The sequence below is a fragment of the Branchiostoma floridae genome, chromosome 5 (assembly GCF_000003815.2).
Source record: "Branchiostoma floridae strain S238N-H82 chromosome 5, Bfl_VNyyK, whole genome shotgun sequence".
Classification (NCBI taxonomy): Eukaryota; Metazoa; Chordata; class Leptocardii; order Amphioxiformes; family Branchiostomatidae; genus Branchiostoma; species Branchiostoma floridae.
In genome coordinates this window covers 11,391,171-11,413,260 of record NC_049983.1, presented here as the reverse complement: position 1 = coordinate 11,413,260, position 22,090 = coordinate 11,391,171, and the positions used below count along the sequence as shown (strand labels likewise).

At 42.7% G+C, this 22,090-nt stretch overlaps 2 protein-coding genes across 2 annotated transcripts in view; both read right to left on the bottom strand.

The window, feature by feature from the left end:
- The window catches only part of LOC118415633 (calcium/calmodulin-dependent protein kinase type 1D-like), a gene marked incomplete in the record, with an annotated part of 46,287 nt that extends 43,806 nt beyond the window's left edge, over positions 1-2,481 (bottom strand). Inside the window, 3 exon segments of the mRNA XM_035820341.1 lie at positions 501-575; positions 1,465-1,596; positions 2,097-2,481. Of these exon segments, the coding sequence (XP_035676234.1) occupies positions 501-575; positions 1,465-1,596; positions 2,097-2,179 (290 nt within the window).
- A 3,905-nt stretch (positions 2,482-6,386) lies between these two features.
- LOC118415956 (DBH-like monooxygenase protein 1) lies at positions 6,387-19,797 on the bottom strand. The gene is made up of 11 exons (XM_035820921.1): positions 19,716-19,797; positions 18,925-19,127; positions 18,220-18,369; positions 11,528-11,713; positions 11,170-11,253; positions 10,485-10,646; positions 8,168-8,270; positions 7,869-8,035; positions 7,366-7,554; positions 6,980-7,039; positions 6,387-6,531 (listed from the first exon to the last, which is right to left on the bottom strand). Exons 2-11 carry the CDS (start codon positions 18,979-18,981, stop codon positions 6,394-6,396), a joined length of 1,296 nt encoding a protein of 431 aa, XP_035676814.1. The 5' UTR covers positions 18,982-19,127; positions 19,716-19,797; the 3' UTR covers positions 6,387-6,393.
- Positions 19,798-22,090: the final 2,293 nt, after the last annotated feature.

The following is a 22,090-nucleotide window of genomic DNA, read 5'->3' as shown; positions in this document are numbered from 1 at the left end:
CTGTCCATGTATAAAGAACAGGTGGGGGCCCACATGTAATCAACACTTATCACAGTGACTGCATACCTGACTACTTTGTAAAGCTCAGGACTTTCTAATTTACAAATTGACCTGTGGTGTCACGCTTCATGAAACTGCAATTGTGCCCAGGTAAATAGGTAATAATTGGGCTGTAAATTGTGGGACTGGACTTTGGCTATGCCTTGTTAGGTACCATATTGCTTGTTTTCATTTCCAGCTGCTAGAAAAACACTAGTCACAATGATGATAGAAATGATAGTACCAGCTGTTGCAAATGTCTGTATATATTAAAGAAATGCTAAAACTGTAGGGTAGGCTAGTTGCACAGTAATGTAAAATATATCTGTGACCTGATTTCAATGCAATGTTTGATACCATTCATCACCAGGTGTGTATAGAGGTCAAAGGCCACACAGTGGTCAAAGGTCAGCCACACACCTAGACCTACCACAGAAGGATCAAAGAAACACAATACTTACAGCTCCATTACCAAGTACAGATGGGACTTGCTGTCGATAATCTCGTGCAAATGGACGATATTTGGATGCTTCACCCTGGAAATAAAGAAGATGTATTTACTGAAAGCAATTGACGGTGGCACTTAATTGTTGCAGGGCAATTCCTGATGACTTGAGAGATAACAGTTGCTGATAGATACTAGTGAGGTTGGGTTCACCCGTTTGTCGTGCATTATTTAGTCACCTGGTCCCAAGAGAGCAGTAGAAATCTAGGTGAATCTTTCCCTGTATCTGTTTTGATAACAGTTATGGTGTTAGAGAGAGAGAGGAGAGGGGAGTGTTTGTTATGCAGGGATGGTATGATGTGTGACTTGCGTCAATATACATATGGCTTTCCTTTCTCGTGTGGATGATTATATCAGCTGATGCATTAAAAATGGTAGTACAGTGTATTATCAACATGTCTTCTCTTTCTTTCTCTCCGAGTCACAAATGCTGATGTGCATTTTCATTCATTTATTTAAAAACATGTGCATGCTATGACATAAAACAAAATCATTTCAATTACAAAATTGCTAAATTGATGATTAAAAACAATGGTGGTAAAAGTCAAGCAAGCAGCGCTGTTACTTGCTTCACTCTTACAGGTGTCAAGCTCTCCAAGGGGATCGGTGTTGTATCAAGGGAACGCCAAAAAGTGGTCACATCCTGCTCACCAAGCAGAGGTTTGGATACAGCTGTTTTTGACGTGATTAAGGCGTCTTTGTCAGGCTTTCTATTTTGAGCCCACTTCTTCATATGTCGGTCACATTGATTTTTCACCCCACCATCTGACAGAGATTAGTGTGGGGGAGGATCAGAAATTTGAAGTGTGGGGAGAACCAGGTCTTTCCAGATGATTACAAAATAATCACAACCACTTGTTAGGGGGAGGAAAAATTCCATTCTGCAACATTAGACAGTAATTGATACTGATCCGTCCTACCTTCTCAAGATTTGTATTTCGTTCTCTAAGGTCTCTTCCTTGCCCTTTAAGGCTTTCTTGTCGATGCATTTCACCGCGACCATGGCGTGAGTCTCTCGGTCTTCGGCGAGCAGTACCTCCGAGAAGGCTCCCCTGGAAAAGCACCAAAACCACAGGGAGTCAAAACATTGAAAACAGACAGATAGAATTACAAGGAATTTTACCGTGCACGCTGTATACTTTGGAACACTTTCCTTTCTCGGCGATCCTTGCCTACTTCTACAAACAAGGCTACGGAATTGTCTGGACACGCCACTTTGTTTTTAGATGGCAAATATCTTCTGTTGTTGTAATACACCCCCCACCCACCCACATCACCTGTCAAGGAAAACTATTTTCTACAAATGACCTGTCTATTGTATATACCCAAACCGGACTCATTTTTGTTATCATAAGCGAAATACTCAACATTGGGCAGCTGAGGTTTTTCTGATCACGAGGTTATAGTAACAGGAGACCCAGTTTCTCATTGCGACCGCGCCGCCAACTCGAGTAGAAGCCATCGCAAGGTATATTACGTTACTCCTCAGGTATGAAAGTTTTTATGCCGACACAGGGTCAAGACAAGGCAACAAAAATGTTGCTGAACTCACGTTCCAAGTGTCTCCTTAAACATGAACCTTCTCGTCATCTCGCTGGAGCGTTCATCGAACTTCTTCTTCCCGAAGAGAGGCATGTTTGCTGTTGGGAGGTCTTCGGGTCAAACTGCTCTTTCCACCGAAGGCAACTGGTGCGCGGCTCGGCCCCTTCAACGTAAGGAGCTTGCTAAGGGCGTAGCTGGATCTCTTACTCAAAAACACCGCGGCGAGCGGCTAGCGCATGGAATCAATGATCAACAGACTGTGTGCGACCTTCGCTACCATTTCTCCACGCGAGTTGTAGACTTTCTGACCGGGGAGAGTAGACAACAGCTCGGCGGCACCGACAACATGCAGCACCAGTCAACACAGCGGTCTCCACACTGCCGCGCTGTCACGTGATGATAGACCACGCCCATCGGTCTCCTGCCCTCTTAAAGGCGCGGGAAAGTCAAAATGAGTCATCTTTAAGTTTCACTGGTCGTGACTGAGATGAAGGGTTGGCTCATGTACCAGGGCAAGTCAAGTTCCATATCCCTAATAAGAGCGAACCACGGATAACATCGTCTTAGTTATAGAGGATGCAACTAGTACAGGTGCAAATGTTCGACGTGAGAGGATACACTCTCCATCCTAGCCTCTAGTGCTACGTACACTATTACTAGTTCAATAGCACCCTTCTGACTTCTGGGCCGCACGCACTATATAGCTAGTAATAAGAGATTGCTATTGTGGTTGATGGGGTACCCAGAATTCACTCTCAGTCAGGCCAACACAGCAACCCTACATCTCAATGCCTCATGTTTCACTTCAGGTTCCGCAAAACAGCACGTGTCACGTCGCATGGCATAAGCCAATGCATCATTATCAACAACCCAGCTTTCCACTTCAAACCAAATGACGTACATTGAGTAAATCAGATTGCAACACATCCCTATCCTTAGGGGATGCAAAATATAGAACCTCAGATAAATGAGGTAAGTTATGTTCTCTGTCGGTACATCCTGTTACGGTTATTTTCGTAGCTTCGTAAATGAACATCACACCCGCGAATGAATTGGGCAATATTAATTCGGAAGAAATTATAACCCTGTTTTAGTGTCTAGATTGATCAAGGAGGTAATATGAGCTTGAATTGATTCAGGTACAGTGGCATACTATAATCCATGTCTTAAAAATACCGTGTGTTAATAGTAGCTTGATAAACAGCTCCCTTGTGGGTGGGCTTATCTCGTGAAAACGATTGTTACTTAATAACAGTAAAATGATACAATACAAATCATGTTCAATGGTACATGTACGAGATGCGTCATTTACAGAAAGGATTTATGATGTTGCCAAGACGATACAAAACGCAACATTGTTGTATATCATTATCACTACTATTGCTATTATTATCATATCACTCTTCTGGATTTCAATACATTTTTTGTCACGCGAACTTGTTTTGGAAGTTTTCTTTGAACCCTTTGCTGATGTATGTCTTCTCTTGATATGCAAACAAAATTTGCCGGCTCTTGCCAAAACATTGGAAACAGAGGTGATTTCAGGACACGGGTGTAAATCTATTCCCTGATCGGCTATTTATATTCCAGTGTCAAAATTGCTGTAACTTCTAGCTACTCTATACTTGTTGTCATTGACATCGTCTAAATTGGCCGTGATTGGGCTCAAGGGCATTCCGTGTGGCGTGTTGATTTGCCTCAGGTCACACCGCGAGGACACCTATCATCAACTATGGGCGTATCACGCTATCTATTGACTTAGCGGTGGACGAAAATTAAGTGCACGACATTTCTGTATGAACCAGGCGGTCGACGCGGGTCGGCTTTTACAAGTTATGAAGCCTACCCACTCTAATTTGGTTACCTTGAATCTGATGAATATATTGGATTTCTAAGAACCAGTTTGACGCTGTGGCATAAATAAACCCCAGCGTTTGATCATTAAGCAGTGCGCACCGACACCAACTTAGGTCGGAAGTATGACGGGAAATGAATTACTTAGTATTTCCCGCAAATACCAGATGGTACTATAGGATAGCAATAGATGATGCAACTATTACGGGATGGACTGACTGTTAGCATATCCTATATATAGCTATTTCATCTATTGTATCAACAAGTATCTATTGTGCTGATTTTTAGATTGTGTGGAAGTGTATCTATTGCCATTTTTGGTTCGAATGTATTTGTAACATACTCTGTTATACTTTATGTGCGTTGCGGGATTCAATAAATCGCTCTATGATTCAGTTACATTTTACACTGTATTGTTACAATCCAAATCCAAGTAAATCAAGTGAGGTGCACTTGTAATTGTGAATCCTGTGGTTGATTTGGTCATCATCGGTTTGTAGCCTTTCGTTTCTCTTCACGTCTTTTATTTCATCCCTACCTCCCTTGCTACTTCATCTTGGACTGTAGTCGATCAGGTGTTGGCTTTTCATTGTAAAAGTGTCGTTGCGTGTTCTACAACGCCACCTGTTGGAACCACTGCAAACTGCACCCGAGGAGGCGAGCCCATCATCATAGCAAAAGTAGCCACATGCTTAGTTCTATTCACCATTGTGAACAAGACCATCTTACAGCTTGGTAAAAAAAAATGAGGTTATTTCATCTACAAAACCGGTTAATGATGTTCTCGGTCATGTCAAATATTCGATTCTTCCCCAGAACTACAATAGCCAGTTATCAATGCATCCCTTTCTGATTCGATCCACAAGAAGCGATTTGTAGCCAGAGTACTAGTATATAGCGCGCATGGATACCTGGCAAGAAACGCAAACCTACACAGATTTTAAAAGAACGGAAAAAAGTATTGGATGTCCACAAATTGTAAGTACTTTATTCGTGCATAGCTGTGTGAACTTCAGCGTGTTTCTGCATGATTTTGCGGATGTCGAAAACCTCAGCATGACACGGTAGAGTTGGACACCAGGACAGTCGGCTCGGGGAGAGGGTCCCAGATCTGTCCATTGATGCCAGCCTAGAGATAATGATGATAGTCATAGTAACATTAATTATCAACATTTGTATATGAGGCAACTTCTACAACCATTTTTTAAAGATGTCTACTCAAACAAAAACTATGTACTGCGTCTACATGATGAACGACTGGTACTGTATTTGGATTTCTGATATTCAGGCATGCCTTGTCATGTACTACTTAAAGAAGTTGAACTCAATTAGTAGAATATAATTCTTGTGTTGGTTGACATTGGTAATATTTCATGTACCTGCCAATCTACAATTTTATTGCGAGTTTGCGATCTGTACTACTTAACCCAGTGCATGGGTGTATATGTACAGTAACGGTCTTCATTCATTCATTATAAACAGTAGTTTCATGGTTCTTTAAGCAGTTAGCATGTGACAAAGCTCATTTTTGCATGTAATAGTTATTGTTCTTCTTATATCTAAAGAAAAGCTGTCCGTGCTGAACTAACGATGCCAAACCTGACCACGAAACAATCGCGTGGTAACGTTAACGTTAGACGGTAGAAATAGCTTGGATACGGATATGTTTTATGGTTTTTGGCGACAAAATGTACGAGTATTCGAAGGAACACTTCATGCACATGTTGCTAATTGAGGAAAAAAACGCAAAACCACTACACAACACAATACAAGCTGATGACAACGTCATTGCAGTGGACTGTGTTCTGAATACGTACCAGATTGTTGAACCCTCGACTCCCCTTACACCTCACCACGTTGGGCCCACTGCGCACGTGCTGCTCGAACCTCTCTGCTTCCTCCAAGCTCCAAGAGTGCTGGTTCATGACGGTACCGATGTTCATACCGGCCATGCTGTCTGGTTTTACCACGTGATTTCGACTGTGTGACACAAATTTTAGAAGCAAGTTTAGACAGATCATCTGCACCATATGAACACAAGACCACATAAACTTTATCATCTTCCTTCTATGCAGCCTGCAAGAACATGTTTGTGTGATACACCCCCGGATCACATAGCGTCGCAATTTCATTTGTGTTTAAATTGCCATTCTTGTTTAAACCCCATGCCCTGAACATGTGCCCCTACCATGGAGAGCAGGTCCTTCAGTAAGCATCAAATTCTGATTGACGATATGGACTGACATGTGGCCACAGTTTTTTTTTTTTTTTTTTTTTTTGAGACCAGACAAAAATCAATGCGCGCGCGGATGTCATCCATGAAAGTCAGTGTGGCCTTACACAAATCCAACTTTTGCTCGTTGTACCTTTGCTCGACGATCGCCATAGTAGAAAGGCGGCCTGAACTGGTCATTGAAAGCCCAAGAAAAGCACATCATGACTGCTCTATGTACTCACTTATCGAGCTGGGTAATGCCGAAGAATTCCACACCATGCAGGATGTAGGGCAGACTGTCGCAGTGCTCCAGTTTGAACCGTGGGTAGTACTGCAGGTAGTTCTGACACATCTCCTCCGACGAGGCCTCTCCTCCCTTCGTAAGGAAAATGTACCCGTTCAGGTCTAAAATGCACGACCTTATCGATAATATATAGAATCGTACGGATATCCAAAGTGCTACATCGCCATATCATGTCGTGTTGCTCGCACGGGTATCTCATTGACACTAAAGCTGCAGCACGTTGAAGTCCTCGCTGTGGCCGAGCGATTTGACAGACAATGATCTTTTCACGCTTTGTATGTTTTGTTGTGTCTTTTAGTCATACTTGTATGTAAAGTCAAGGGTAACACAGATCCAATTAGAACGCAGCCAATGAGATACTGTGCATGGTAACAGAATTTAGTGAATGTATGATTACCTCTGAACCCGCGTCCTGGAACTCATCAGTTTCAAGGAATTTTAGGACGCGAGTTCAGCTCAGCACAATAGAATGTGTTTACAAGGTGCAAATTTCTTGATGTTAGCATCATATTTAACTTACGAAAGTAAAGATGTTCTGGGCGGTTGTGCGATAGCTGCATTCCGTGATGAGCTCGTCTCCCTGAAGGAAATGGAAATATGACAGGTTTGGAAAAGAAGAAGGAACATAAGACATGATAATGTTGAGTGTTGTATCGGAGAACCGTTTAGCCTGGGTACCTTCCGATTTCTATAGGGGCTCCTTACACTCGCTACCTAACAAAATTAAGGAGTCTCGGTAGAAATCGGATGGTACCAAGTCTAAGAACCTTTGGCAAGGGTGATGTAAATATAGCGGCGACATACTCAAATCGAACGGTGTATTAACATAATCATTCGTGTAGAACACACATATATATGATGGCTCCTTTTTTAAAGATCAACCAGCTGCTCAGGAAAGATATTCACCTCCTTGATGGTGACCTCCGGGTACAGGAAGCGGGTTTCCTGCAGGTTGAAGTCGTAGTTGTCGTCACGGCCGATGTAAGTCTCCATGACTCCGTTCCTCACCAACTTGGTCCGGACCCCGACTCCCACCTGGTGAGCGTGCAGCATGGAGGCGAACACGTGGATGGGTTCTCCCAACTGCTGTAGGAACTGAGGGGGGCAGAGGGATTGTTTAGTCACAGGCAGCTATTGTTATTGTAACCATATATATACTCCAGGCTAAGGAGGTTCTATTCTTTCAAGAGATGGAGATGCAGACCACAGGCAAGCACCAACCCACCCAACCCTCACACACACATACACAAACTCGCACGCACGCGCGCATACGCATACACATACACACACGGACGCACACACACACACACGCACTACGTACACACACACACACACACGCTCGCGCGCACACACACACATATACCAAAGTTTGACGGAAAGAATCAGGACATAAAGTATCAAGGACGTACCGGGTCAAGGCACTCCTTGTAACAGTAGGCGGCGCTGTCGTAGGTGTCTGCCTGGGGCGGGATGGCGTGGTCTTGGTTCACCTGGATCCCAACTTCCAAAATCCCAGCGTCGTACTGCCGCACATCGGGCGTGTAGTAGAACCTTAATCCGGAATTGTCGTAAACATCTACAGAAGAAGTCACCATGTCATACAAGTTTGGGGCAAAATACGAAGCAATTTGCACTGGATTCTTGCACTCTCTATCAGTCTATGACTGCAAATCATTTGATGACTTTACTGATACCATGTGTGACCTACCGTTCAGACGTTGGGGATTGTCGTAGTGGGTCTGCATGACGACGTAGCTCGCATCATCGACCGTACCCATGGAGAACCCGACATGGTCAGGATAGGTGTAGCCCTGGACATCAACAACCAAAAAACATCCTTATATAGTACAATAGCAATGTGAATTATGGAAGGCCCTGCATTGCTTCTGCTTCTTGGTCAGAGGAATGTTATATGGATAGCAAAGAAGGTGGGTACAAGTAAAAGGTCAATGGCCTTCAATGGCAGTAAGGTTACCTTATTAAATGTGATTATATGGATGATATCTTCCTGGAACCCCCAAAATGGTGCGAGCGTGCGAACAAAAATAACTTGCCTTCATCATGGAATCTAATTGGCCAGGAAGGTTCAACAAAGGCATAAATAGTCGAAGGGCCAATGCTCTAGAACACGCTTATTTTACAAAACAGCGAAAACGTCACCACGCGCCTCTCCCGTGAAACTAGCCTTTACTTAAGTACTCATAGCATAAAGTTGGTTAGCTACAGGTCCATGAAATTTGGCATGCTGAAAGCGCAGGATTCAGCGCGTCTCATCATGGTCAAATCATTGGTGTTTGTTGAGTTTCACTTTGAAAAATCGTTCCATGAACATCGCACACTTTACGGGAAGTTTGTTGGCTTTTAGCAAGCATAAAACGTTGATGAAAATTCTTGAAAATCGGTGTGCTGATTTTCAGAGACATTACCTTTCATTTGATATATAGCTTATCGTCGACTGGAGTGGTTGATAGCGCAGCACCCAAATAGAAAATGGCCACTCTGTTGAAATCAAGACGCCACGCCGCGCGCGTTCCGAACACAATTGGAACGCGTCGGCCCAGTAGAAAGCACGGGACTTATGTTAATCTTTGTCACGGGATCGTAAGCTCCTAAAATTCTCCATCCGTCTTAAAGTTGATATGATGATTCTCCAAAAACTTAGCTTTCACTTGATATACATCTATATGTCTCTTTAAATGGTTTGTTGCAGAATGGTACAACGCTGAAAATTGTCACCTCGTTATACAGACGCGGCACCTAGCGTGTTCTAACTCGGAACGCGGTCGCTCTGCATACAATCACGGAACTAGACGGTCAAATTTGTCACGGTGTTGTAAGCACGTAGAGTTCATGAAAATTCTTGAAAATGTGTGTAATGATTTCTAGAAACCTTTCCTTTCATTTGATGTATAGCTTTTTGTCGACTTGATTGGTTGATAGCGCAGCACCCAAATAGAAGATTTTCACTCCGTTATAAAGTACGCTGCTCCTCGTGCATTCTACCGCGGAGCGCAGTATCTCATCGTATAGCTGTAGAACTTGACAGTCATCTTTGTAACGGCGTTACAGTCATGATGAGTTCTCTATCCCTCTTGAAATTTCTGTGTTGGCTCACGGAAACCTTAGCTTTCATTTGATGTATAATTTATTGTCGACGCTATTGGTTACTAGCATAGTACTGGCATATAAAAATCTTCACTCTGTTGAAGACGCTGCGCCCCGTACGTTCTACCGTGGAACGAGGTCGCCCAACGTGTTGTCGCAGGTTTTCTGGTGTAAACTCGTTGCTCCTGAAATTAACCAGGGAACTTTGGTATCATTGTAAAGGCAATGAAATGGACTATTACACTGTGGCATTAGATAATCGGATCTAGGTGAATTTTAAAACAGACAAGCACAAGTAGACTGGACAAAAATTGCTAAAGTTTCAAAAGCCATAGTGCCAGATGTCATTTTGTAACGCGCAAAATGTGTACATAGTTGTGCTGGAAAAATCCTGTAGATATGAAAAAGTATAAACATTATACAAGTCTAAGGTCTCTTTGTTGCACCACAGACAGTTGTTTACATCCATGCAACGGCCTCAAGCTGTGCCCCGACGTGCGTCGTGTCTTCAGAGAATAACGCGTTCTATATGATCTGAGCCGTTTTAGAAAACCCCGGAAGTAGAACCGAATATTCGATGCTTGGCCCTTCGACTATACACAGAGTACAGATATATTCTTCATTTTTGACCTTGGAATTGCCACTAGAATTGTATGACACTAGTATATGTTTTACTGCATATGTTTTACTGTATATATATATATATATATATATATATATATATATATATATATTTACACATGCAGAATATATATTCGCACATTTTACAGCTGCTTTGTAGGACTTACAGTATGTTTTTAAATCTTACGTTCTTTCAAACGGCTGAAAATTGATGCATGCGCGGACGTCATCCATATAGTGAAGTCAACATGGCCTAAGGACAGTATGGAAAGCGCGAGGAATGCCCTGGTTACTCTTACCGTTCCTCCAACAGCCCAGGCCGCCATGATGGCCCTGCAGTTCCCCCACGGCATGTTGGAACACTCCTGGTTGCCGCTGGGAGGGTTGGACCCCGGGGAGCACTGGTAGATCAAGATGTGGTGCACCACGCCCTCGTTACCGGGCTGGACCAGTGGTTCAACCTGATCACGTACCCAACAAAATACAGAGTTTAGTTTAAGATTTCAAAAGGATGGGCAAAATTAAAGAACATGACATGTTGAGCGAGGAACAAGTAGCGCCGCAACGTTACCAGTCTTCATGAAGTGAATACCAATTTACGTGCGATTGAAAAACACTCCCAATGGGTTTTCTAAAGCACTTCCAGAGACGCGTTTCCGACTAGAGTTCGAATCTTCTCTTTCTGGGGGTGTTTTTGAAAGTGTTTTTTCGGGTGCTTTTAAAAATGCATGTAAAGCGGGCCTAAGTGATAGCTATTCTGGTGCAATGCAATTAGAAGGGGCAGTCAGTTATGCCACTCCATCGTAATGATGGCTAAGATCTATGATGACACTGCACTGCACACTGGCGCATAGTATAAAATGCAAGTGACTGCCATCTGGTAACCCCTACACTAATGATGTTCCACTCGTCTGCAGAGTGACCCTAAAGGTGATGTAGAAGCAGTAAGAATTGTTTTAAGCAGACTGTCGTTACAAGTCTTACCTTGACTAGATGGTGTTTTTTGTCCAGTACCGGCAGCTGGAAGGATGTACACCAGTAAGTTGTGTCCCTGGATGGAACTTTCACCTGAAGAGGAAACAGTTATATTGAAATACATTTTGTACATCTGTAGGAGTAACAACAACAGCATGAGCAAACGTCACTTGCAGCAATTGCTATGTGGAAATGGTAATGGACATAAAATAAAGTTAATGTCTTTCATTCTGTCGTTCGATAAGCTAGTGATAACTGCCACAAAATATTTTCATTTTCATGGTGTCATTGTTTCCCTTCGTCTGATTTCATTCAATTGCGACCATACGCTAACGACAGTATTTGATATAGTGGGACAAGGACTAACGTTTGGGTTCGTCATGTCAAAGGTGATGACATTTCCGTCCTGTAGATCGAGGTTTGGCGGGGATTTCTGCAGCAGGATGACGCTCTTACTCCCGCGGTTACTGCTGTGGTACTGCGGTCCGTCAGGCCCGTCCAGAGCCACGGGGTCAACATCGTTGAATGACCAGATGATCCGCAAGGTGTCCTCCTGTCGGGACAAAGTAGGAAAGCATTGATGCATTGGTGTATGCATTGTTCTAAACCGATCTGCCGTCACAGAAAAACGTCAACATCAGATTAGTTCTCGGCTTATGCTTCTAAAGAAATAATAAAGTGGTATCTAAACGCAAACGTTTTTTTTTTGTACGATCATATACAAGACATCCCGTGCTTTGTCACCCGAAGTAAGGCGACCCCTAGTGATTCGTTGGTAAACTGAAATCAAAATCGGATCACGTGCTCTTAATGTTTGATACCAAAGTCCACTTCTATTATCGTTTGTAATGCCGGGTTGCTGGATTGGACCAAAACATCCCAAGCTAGGTAGTCAAGCTGATGGGGCTGACAAAGATCCCTAGATGATGAAAGATCCCTAGTGTGATAGCTAATTTGGAAGCATAATTATACAATGATACATCTTTTTGGTATACTACACATCACGTAATTTCAACATTGAGCTTCTCGGCAATACATTTAACATATGAATTATAAAGTTTGATATATTGATTACACACTGTACAAAGTGCGTCTGTCTGTGTTTTCCGTCAAAGTGCAAGAAAACAAGATGGCGTGGTTGTCGGGCCTTGTGCCGGTGTTGCTGTTTCTGACGGCTTCACACCTGTTGGTGTTCGGTGACGACACCGAATTTTCGCCAGAGAAAGTCAGTTGGGTCAGGTTCATTGTCACAGTGAATGACACGTGGGACACAGATGGGTAAGGAGCTTAGCATAAGGTTTATAAAAGAGTAGGTGCAGGTGGCCCTGAGCATTGGGGTTAAGAGAAACACCCACGATTCCCGACAGTAGATGTCTCCTATGATTCAACATTGCGATTGTAATTTCTCAGCACTAAAATGCATGTAATGTCGCCTATACTTGCATACTAAGAGAACTGCAGCTGAAGTTTATCGCCATTACCCTTGCCTTGCCCTTCGCCGTCACAGATTGTACTAAAGTTTGACCAAAGTATTTTTGACCTTGTAGGCAAATAATCCACGACTTTAGGTTATTGAACATTGTAAGTCTACCTTTACTTAGCAAGGCCATTTAATAATTGTGACAAAACGCATTACATTTTCAATCACATACAAAGATACACGACAGTTACTCCCTGTATCAGCTGTATGTTACGATTATCTATCAATGTCTTCTACTCGCTGCCAGGTGCATTGCTACCATAGCTACAAGCAGGTTGATCCCTGACAAGAAGTACAACGAAACGGAGCAGATAATGGTTGGGTCATGTGACCACGGGCCGCTGGTCTTCACTGTCGCTCCCGGCCAGGGGCCAAATAAGATGGTGAGGGAGTAACTTATTGAGTGAAAGGAGTGTGAGAGTAAGGCATAATATTATATAGAATTAAAAAAGGATATGGTATTCAGCTAGGAACCGCGCGTAAACCTTAAATGTTGAGAAAATAACGAAAAATCAGGTACAGAAAATGTTAAATGCCCTGGCTTTAAGGTTTCTGAATTGATACGTATTATGGTTACATTATATAGAGATAAACTGCTCTCCAGCAAAGAAAAAAATCGGACTTTTCGCACGGTCATCCTCAGTTGTCTGACCCAATCGTTGTGGACACATGACTTTCTGTACATGTGACGTCAGCAATGGGTCAAATGTCGGAAGTCGATATCGCCACCTGTCCCAGAGAAGACTGAGGGAGTCACTCGAAAATTCCTTTGGGTGCAGTTATTTTTAGTTGGAGAATAGTTCATCACTTCTATATGTATTTTCCCAACTCAGATGAACATTCACATGATAATCATGGATGCATTTTTTTCATAGTCCGTGGATTTGACGTTCCATTCCTCCGTGGTCCTGGACGCCTCCCCGCCGACCTGTCAGATCCCGTGGAACGGGACGTACGTGTCCCCACGCCCCAACACCGACCCCATGATGGACTCTCCCCTCCCGGGCTGCTTCACCATGGACTCACGGGAAGGCTATCACATGACTGCCTACTGGTTCTATCTGCTGGACTGGAGTGGGGCCGGAGATATGCATTAGGACTGGGTGACTTAGGTACATTATGTGAGTAGCTATACAAAATTAGACATTTTTGTACCCTCCAGCTGATAATGGGGAAAATGTCACAAACTTGTTACACCCATACTCAAGCTGAAACCAGGGAAAATAACCCATCAAAACTGAAATTATAAGCGCACACTGAATGATGTGGATGGTGTTCAGCACCAAGGACAGGTATATTTGCTATATGTGGACAATGAATGAATGCAGGAAACACTTTATACATGTAGCCATGGCGACCATAGAAGTAAGTAAGAAAACCTTGCAACAGTCAACACGGTTATCTAACATGGTTCCCCCTCCGCCACTGCCATACCCATGACAATATTGACCCAAATCCAGCTACGAATTCGGCAGAGGAGCAAATCAGGGCTAGCATAGAGTAGATACCTCGCTAGTCACCAACTTTGCCAACAGAGTTCCGGGGGTCTAAAACCATAAAATGACTCATAGAAGCCGTTTCCCCATCAAGGTCTCATTCGAATTGCTCACGGTGTCACAGCGACCCCTAGTGACCAAAAAGGAAAATGCAGCTGTTTCGCTGACATTGGGGAGAACTTGGATTTGATTGGCTTTAGCGGAGTCTATCGTTCATGTGATTGGACAAAGTTAACCAGTATTTTACCAGCTCAGATGAGATAAATCATAAAATCATAATCCAACATATTTCGAGAAAGGTGAACAACTGTCAAAGCGGCCCTGGACCAAAACACCGTAAGACGAACAAATTGTAGGGGCGATATTTTTATACATCCATAGTAAAACCAGCTGCCGCGAAAAAGAAAAAAAACGTGCATCATCGTCAACCTCAGTGCAGAGGACCTGCCAAACAACGTACGTATCAGGGGTGCCTAAGCATTTGCACGAACCCTATGAAATTCGTACGAATATTATGTGATACACACGAATCACTATGCGAAAACGCACGAATATTATGAAATTCGCACGAATCACTATGCGAAATCGTACGAATATTATGAAATTCGCACGAATCACTATGTGACACACACGAGCCTTATGTGATTTGCACGATCCTTATGCGAAATTGCGCAACCACTGGCGGGGTCACGTGACAAACGGAGCGGGATTTTCAAGATGGCGGCTTCGCCGCTTCGGTGACTGAAAATACGATGTAACACGCCGAATTGAAGCTAAACAGTAGCTCACAGGCTATCAGATACATCTTTGCGACGGTCAATGTCCATTCCATGCCTTGCAATATCTATATCTCGGGTCTCCACGCACAAAATCATGCCTCCAACACGGCCGCCGTTTTTGCATAAGGATCGTGCAAATCACATAAGGCTCGTGTGTGTCACATAGTGATTCGTGCGAATTTCATAAAATTCGTACGATTTCGCATAGTGATTCGTGCGAATTTCATAATATTCGTGCGTTTTCGCATAGTGATTCGTGTGTATCACATAATATTCGTACGAATTTCATAGGGTTCGTGCAAATGCTTAGGCACCCCTGCGTATGCGACAACGGGAACATGCAAATACAGATGCGAACGCGAATAACTTTGACGATCAGATAAAACCACGCATCTGCTTGCTATATTTTATTATGGCAAGGCTCAAACAAAGCGGCCCTGGACCAAAACACCACAAGACGAAGAAATTGTAGGGGTGATATTTTTATACATCCATAATAAAACCAGCAGCGACGGAAAAAAAACAACGTACATCATCGTAAACCTCAGTGCAGAAGACCTGCCAATTAACGTACGTATGCGACAACGGGAACATGCAGTTACAGGTGCGAACGCGAATAACTTTGACGATCAGATAAAACCACGCATCTGCTTGACAATATCCGATTACATCATGACCCACATGCAGAGGATCTGGACCAAAACACCGCAAGACGAACAAATTGTAGGGGTGCTATTTTTATAACATCCATAATAAAACCACCTGCCGCAAAAAAAATCACGTGCATCATCGTCAACCTCAGTACAGAGGACCTGCCAAACGACATAGAATTCAGACAATGGGAACATATAGATACAGCTGCGAACGCGTAAAGAGGTTCTGGTCACAGACTAAAAAGTTATTAAAATGTGGTTATTAATGTTATGAGCACGTTTTGTACAAGCACAGACTGCACTTATCTGGTCTCAACAACCGCTCAATGGACTGAGGAAAAATTGGTTGGTGACTGGTGGTGGTTTCTGCAAACAAGAGGGTCTTTGCTATGTTCACTTGTACGGGACTGTTTTAACGTGGCTTGTGGCTGGATGTGGTTGCCTGTGCCACGTGGTTTGTTGGCCAGGTCCTTAACAACTATCGAATATTGATCCTAATGAGTTTCCTATGGTTCACATCATGTCTGAATGTTATGATTACCTTTGCCAGAATGGCTAAGGTTATGTTTTGGGCTTGTGAGTCTGTGTGTCTGTGTGTCTGTCTGTTAACAGCATAACTCGAGAAGCCTTGGATGGATCCCGATGATATTTGGTAGGTGGGTAGGGGTCGGGAAAACGAAGGTCAAGTTCGATAATGGGCCCCCTAGCGGCTTGCTAAGGTACTGCAGCAGAACCTCAATTTTTGATATCTCCTGTTCTGGACATGCTGTGATCATGATTTTTGAGTGGTAGATAGCCCTCAAGGCAGAGAGTAAGTGCTGTGAGTTTGAGCCCCCTAGCGGCTTTTTTGGAACTGCAGGCGCCGGTTTCCTTTCAAACTTTGGACGAGAATAACTCTACAACGTGTTGACAGATCGTCATTATTTTTGGTATGTAGATAGAATGAGTGATGACTTACATAATGGTATACTAATTATGCAAATCAACAGCTAATTTGCATAATTAATGAGGAAAATTTATAAATCCACTGCATTCCATGATAGGACTTTCAAACTTGTCACATATGTAGCTGAGAAAGAAAGTATGTCAATACATATTTATCATGCAAATGATGATCTCATTTGCATAATTAATGAGAAAATATGAAGATGTTGACGGATCATCATGTTTTTTGGTATGCAGGTAGCGTTAGTGAAGACAAACATAATGAGATACCAATTATACAAATCAACAACTAATTTGCATAATTAATGAGGATATTTTATAAATTCACTACGTTCCATGATAGGACTTTAAAACTTGTCACATATGTAGCTGAGAAAGAGAGAAATGTCAATACATATTTATCATGCAAATGATGATCTCATTTGCATAATTAATGAGAAAATATGAACGTGTTGACGGATCGTCATGATTTTTGGCATGTAGATAGCCTAAGTGAAGACTTATATAATGTGATACTTATTATGCGAATTAGCTGTTAATTTACTTATTATGCAAATTAACAGCTAATTTGCATAATTGATGAGGAAAAGTTTATAAATCCACTGCATTCCATTATAGTACTTTCATGAAAGTTGTCACATATGTAACTGAGAAAGAGGGAAGAGAGTAAGAGGTGTATCTAAAGACTTTGAAAGAGAATAAGTCAAGAATGGATCAAAGGATCATCATGATTTTTGGTATGCTGATAGCTTAAGTTATGCTTGACACAATTTGATATCAATTACTTGTAACTTGGGATCTAATTTGCATAATCAATGCCGAAATTTTATGAACCAACTCCAAGCATATAATTATGAAGAAAATGAAATGAGTAACGCATTTGTCTACAGACATCATTCTACATTACAAACCTGGTTTATTTGGCAAAGGTATGTGTTCGTGGAACTCTAGTTTCTAAATGCAGTCAATATTCGACGAACAAGCTGGTGAGTTTAACTGCCGGAAAGTCGGTGTTTCAATGTACATCGGAACATCGGAAGAACATCGGAAGGAAGGAAGGAAGGAAGGAAGGAGGGAATTCCATGTATAATTATGCAATACGACAGAGGCTTTTGCGCAAATACTTGTTTTGACAGTAAATATCCACGGAACAGCGATACAATTTACCGCTCTAACCTCTAACCTAGTTAAAGCAGACTGTTGTTTCAATAGCAAAGCACGTGAGAGCAACGGAAGAAAGGAAAGTCATATTCTGCTAAGTCAACAGAAGCAAGAGTTTGCTCGGAAAGACATGTTTGATCCATGTAAATACTTGTATCTTTTGAGTGAACTAAGCTTTACTCAAGAATGTGTACATGTGCGTAACGCCTTGTGGGCTAAGGGGTTTCTGCATACAAGAAAGAATAGATGTGAACCATGACGATTTAAAGAAAAAAAGTTACATTTCATGAGTGCAAATTCACCAAACGCCCAAACGTTTGTAACATTACATTACTTACAAATTTGAAATAAAGGAAAGAACTATTATTTGAAATAAAGGAAAGAGTCATATCTTACTACTCACTTATAATCTCAGTTACTTCTCAGTCTCGTGCACGATGGACGACGCAGATGAAGCAGAAAGTGTTTATAGAGACAGAGGAGAAAGACTAAAAAGATTTTTAGAAATTAGAAATAGTATATAATAATAAAAAAGGTAACTTTACCGTGATCTCCCTGTCGTCTGTGGTATCGCACGGCCGGAGCCTCCTGCGGAACCTGAGGACGGTGTGCGTGCCGTTCTCGTACCCAGACAGCAGCTCCACGTCCTGGCTGGCGTCCAGCCGCGGCTGGAAATATCCCTCCGCGTAACGGTCCTGCGGGAAACACGGTCACATGGTTGCTGTCGTCTTTACACCAATTGCAAGTTACGTCTTATCCAAGTTGCTGTACCATGGATAAGCGTCACCAATCAATATTAAGTTTTTGTAGATAAATGCCGGATTTCAGAAAACCTGATATTTTTTATTTCTTATTGACATGAAAGTAATTCAGCACCTCTCCGCGAACATGTCCTATAACACCTTAGTCATTGTGCTGAAAAGGGCGCTATCAATGTTCTTCTGTATACAACATGCTTTGGAAATACGAACCATTGTTCGACAGTATCATAGCATTTTCCTTGTGTGTTGAGAAGGAGCACCTTCCTAGCCTTAGTGCTGAAAAGACTGTCCATATGCCTGACTAATTACTAAAGGATAAAATTCACACGACAAACATCACCGATAGATTGTCTTTGTACCGGTAGAAAAATACTGAGCCTTCGAAATGTTTGAATAAAGGCTCACTGGCTTACTAAGTGTAAAGTAAGACATAGATCTAATCTACAAAAGGAAAATGTGAATGATTTTGAGAAAAAAACGTCAGTTTACCGTCAGGTATGCCTGGCCGTCCTTGACCCATCCGATGATGACGTCAGATCCGGTCATGCCCCCATTGGGTGAGAAGCCGAGTCCGATGTACCCCGTGGTCTGCACCTGCGCCTCGAACGTGATGGTCTCACTGTCAAACTTCCACAGCAGGGTGTAGCGGTCGTACTCGTCTAGAGCGGCCTGGTGGGTGAAATCTCCGCTGTCTGTGTTTAAGAATTGGAATGAAGTTTTCTTCTGTCACACTTGAAAAGAACGAGTGACTTGGCGTTATATTACACCCTAGATGATTTGAATAAGTAACAAGCCAATATCTTTTATTAGTATCTCCCATAATTGTCTGTACAAAATGAGACAATAGTGAAATAAGTCCGATAGTACATGTACATTTCACAGTTTACACACATAAAGGTCTTTTGTGGCGTCGGGCGTGGCGTAACTGGTAGAGCGTTCGGCTCGGAACCTAGAGGTTCTGAGTTTGATCCCAACTGTGCCGCGCTCCGGTGTTTAGGAAAGGCACTTTACACGACCTTCCTCACTTCACCAAGGTGTAAAAATGGGTACCTGACTTCGGTCGGGGAGGTAAAAGGACTACCTTTACCTTCTGTCTGTACCGTGTATGTGGCACTGTTAATATAAGTTACAAAAACTTGAGTACAGTGCCACATTGTCCCCGTCTGTCCAAAAGCAAATAGAAAAAAATAAAGGTTTGAAACACACAAACAAAAATGTAAGACTTATACTGTTCACCCCTCTTCTTGTCATTTTGACTCAGATATCTTCCTTGCTCTTACCAGGTGACGCGAGCCCTCCTGATGGCGGGACGTCCCCACCGCCTGACGTTGTACCGGTGTCACCCCCGGAAGTGGTGACATCATTGCCTATGGTACACAAAATTAAACAAACAGAGACATTACGATTGGAAGCCCTGCTTTGAGATGGTTTACAAAATATCGCACACGCAATACCTGCCACTGTAATCAAGGCAAGAAATACATTAAAACATTTTTGGCAAAAACAAATTGTTGGTAAAAAGACATTGGCCTCAACCCTATTTTTATCCAACCATCCGTGTTGCTCCTTCATGTTGAGTAATGAAATGTTTCCGAATGTTTCCTGCTCACCCGCTGTACAGCCGCCCTGTTGTAACATGGCCTTGATGTCCTGTACGTCAGACTTCAGGTCCTGCAAAGTAACGTCCATGGACGTCACCAGCTGCTGAAGGCTGCTCAAGGCATCCAGGTACTGCAACAGAACGCACATCATCATCATCATCAACATGTCGGGCTGTTCACTCCAATAATCTAACGTTACTCTACATCGACGAAGGCTGGACATCCAGGTAATCTCACTCACTATCTCATCATCGATGCATATCAGACTTAATAAGATACGCCAACACGCAGTTACTCAAGCAACTCGATATGATTTTGTAACATCAGTGTCACTGACAAAAACTAGTGGATGCTAGCTAGTTGAAACGTCTGACCGTTTCCAAAATCATATCCAGTTACTTGGCTAACGTTACTCTACTTCTCGAAGAGTCTCAGCCTGATCAAATCTCGCTTATAGCAGCCCGTCCAACATCCGGCCGGGAGGGGCCAGTTACAGCCCTAGACATCAGAGTTCGTGTTAAAACTGTGTTATACAGCTGCCTCACACGTGTCATACAGTTCTGTCCCTGTGAGACTTAGTGCTCCAGTAGACGAGAGGGTGGAGCAAGAATTGCACACACCTCCTTCACCATAAAAAGTCATGTGCAGGTCAGGCTACAGGTAAAATGCCTGTCTGCCTGCTCATCTGTCGAATCGACAGGAGAAACAAAAAAAAAAATACAGACTAGAAGAGTCTTTATCTGTATTGATATTCTGTAAGTCTTGGACTGGGCTGCAATATTATCACGGGCAGGTTTATTTCAAGTTTGTCGAGGTATACAGCCATGCAGTCTTTAGCAATGATGGAGTCCCCGTTATCTGCACTGCTTTTGAAGCACAAAACATTATCCAAGCTTCATTTCAAAATGCATTCTACGTAGTCTATGGCCATTGACTTTACAACTGTGACAATTGTTTATACTTACATGTAAAGGAAAAAAACTTACCTGATCCTGGGCCCCCACGTTAGAAAAGAGGAACCCGATACTAGCAGATACTAGCAGAAAGGCAGCGAAGGCCGTCATCTTGTCGATTACGGTTACACGTTAGTACAAGACCCTCGCGACTATGCCCAAGTGTCCTGAAGTCGGAGAAAGTATTTGAATATATACAGCACCAGCTTCCTGTCGGGCGAGGCTTTACACAAATAGCTGGATGAGAATATAGCAGGTGGACAATTTCCACCGTCATTTCTATTTACTCTAAATGTAGTATGTATGGATAATGAAAAAAGGTCATTTACTGAAGACTTTTGTAATATTCCCTATATTTCCTCCATACATGAACTATATAGAAATCTTTATTCATTGACACGACAAAAGTACAGCGACTTTCGTATGGTCTACACGTATAACAACTACTTACAATAGTCAATACAACTAAACAGACATACATGTATATGGATATCTATAGGTATGAATAAATCAACATATTGGGTCATTTAGCATGTCATTTACACTATTGGTTCTACTGTATAAGCATTCGTGGATATATTTGCCTACTTTTATGTCATACCTGTGACGCGAAAACGTTCGATACGGGTGTTCCGGACCGGGCCGTACTCTTCCGTATCGCACAGGTTCGAAAGGCGTATCACACAGGCTCCATTCGAATAAATCAAACCATTTCGAGCGGGCCGATTGGCAATTCGAATACCTGATTCGGACGTTGGAACATTGCTGTTGCAACACTTTTAGTTCGAGGGCACCAAATTTGTTAAACTTCTGGCGCATTTCGCATCAAAACATGGGTTTTCTCAGGTGGGTATGACATAGATAAAATACTACAGGTGTATTCCGCATCACCCTCGGTCTCAGCCCTCCCGCGGGTCGGATCAGCCTCCGGCCTTCGGCGATCCGACCCGCGGTCGGGCTGATACCTTGGGCGATACGGAATACACCGTGTTGTATTCTATATGTACACAGTAAGGGTTATCGCCTCCCAGAATGAATTTATCTAGAGTAGCAATATCTCTACACCAAGCGGAAAGAAATGTGAACAGCCTTGTGCGCTTA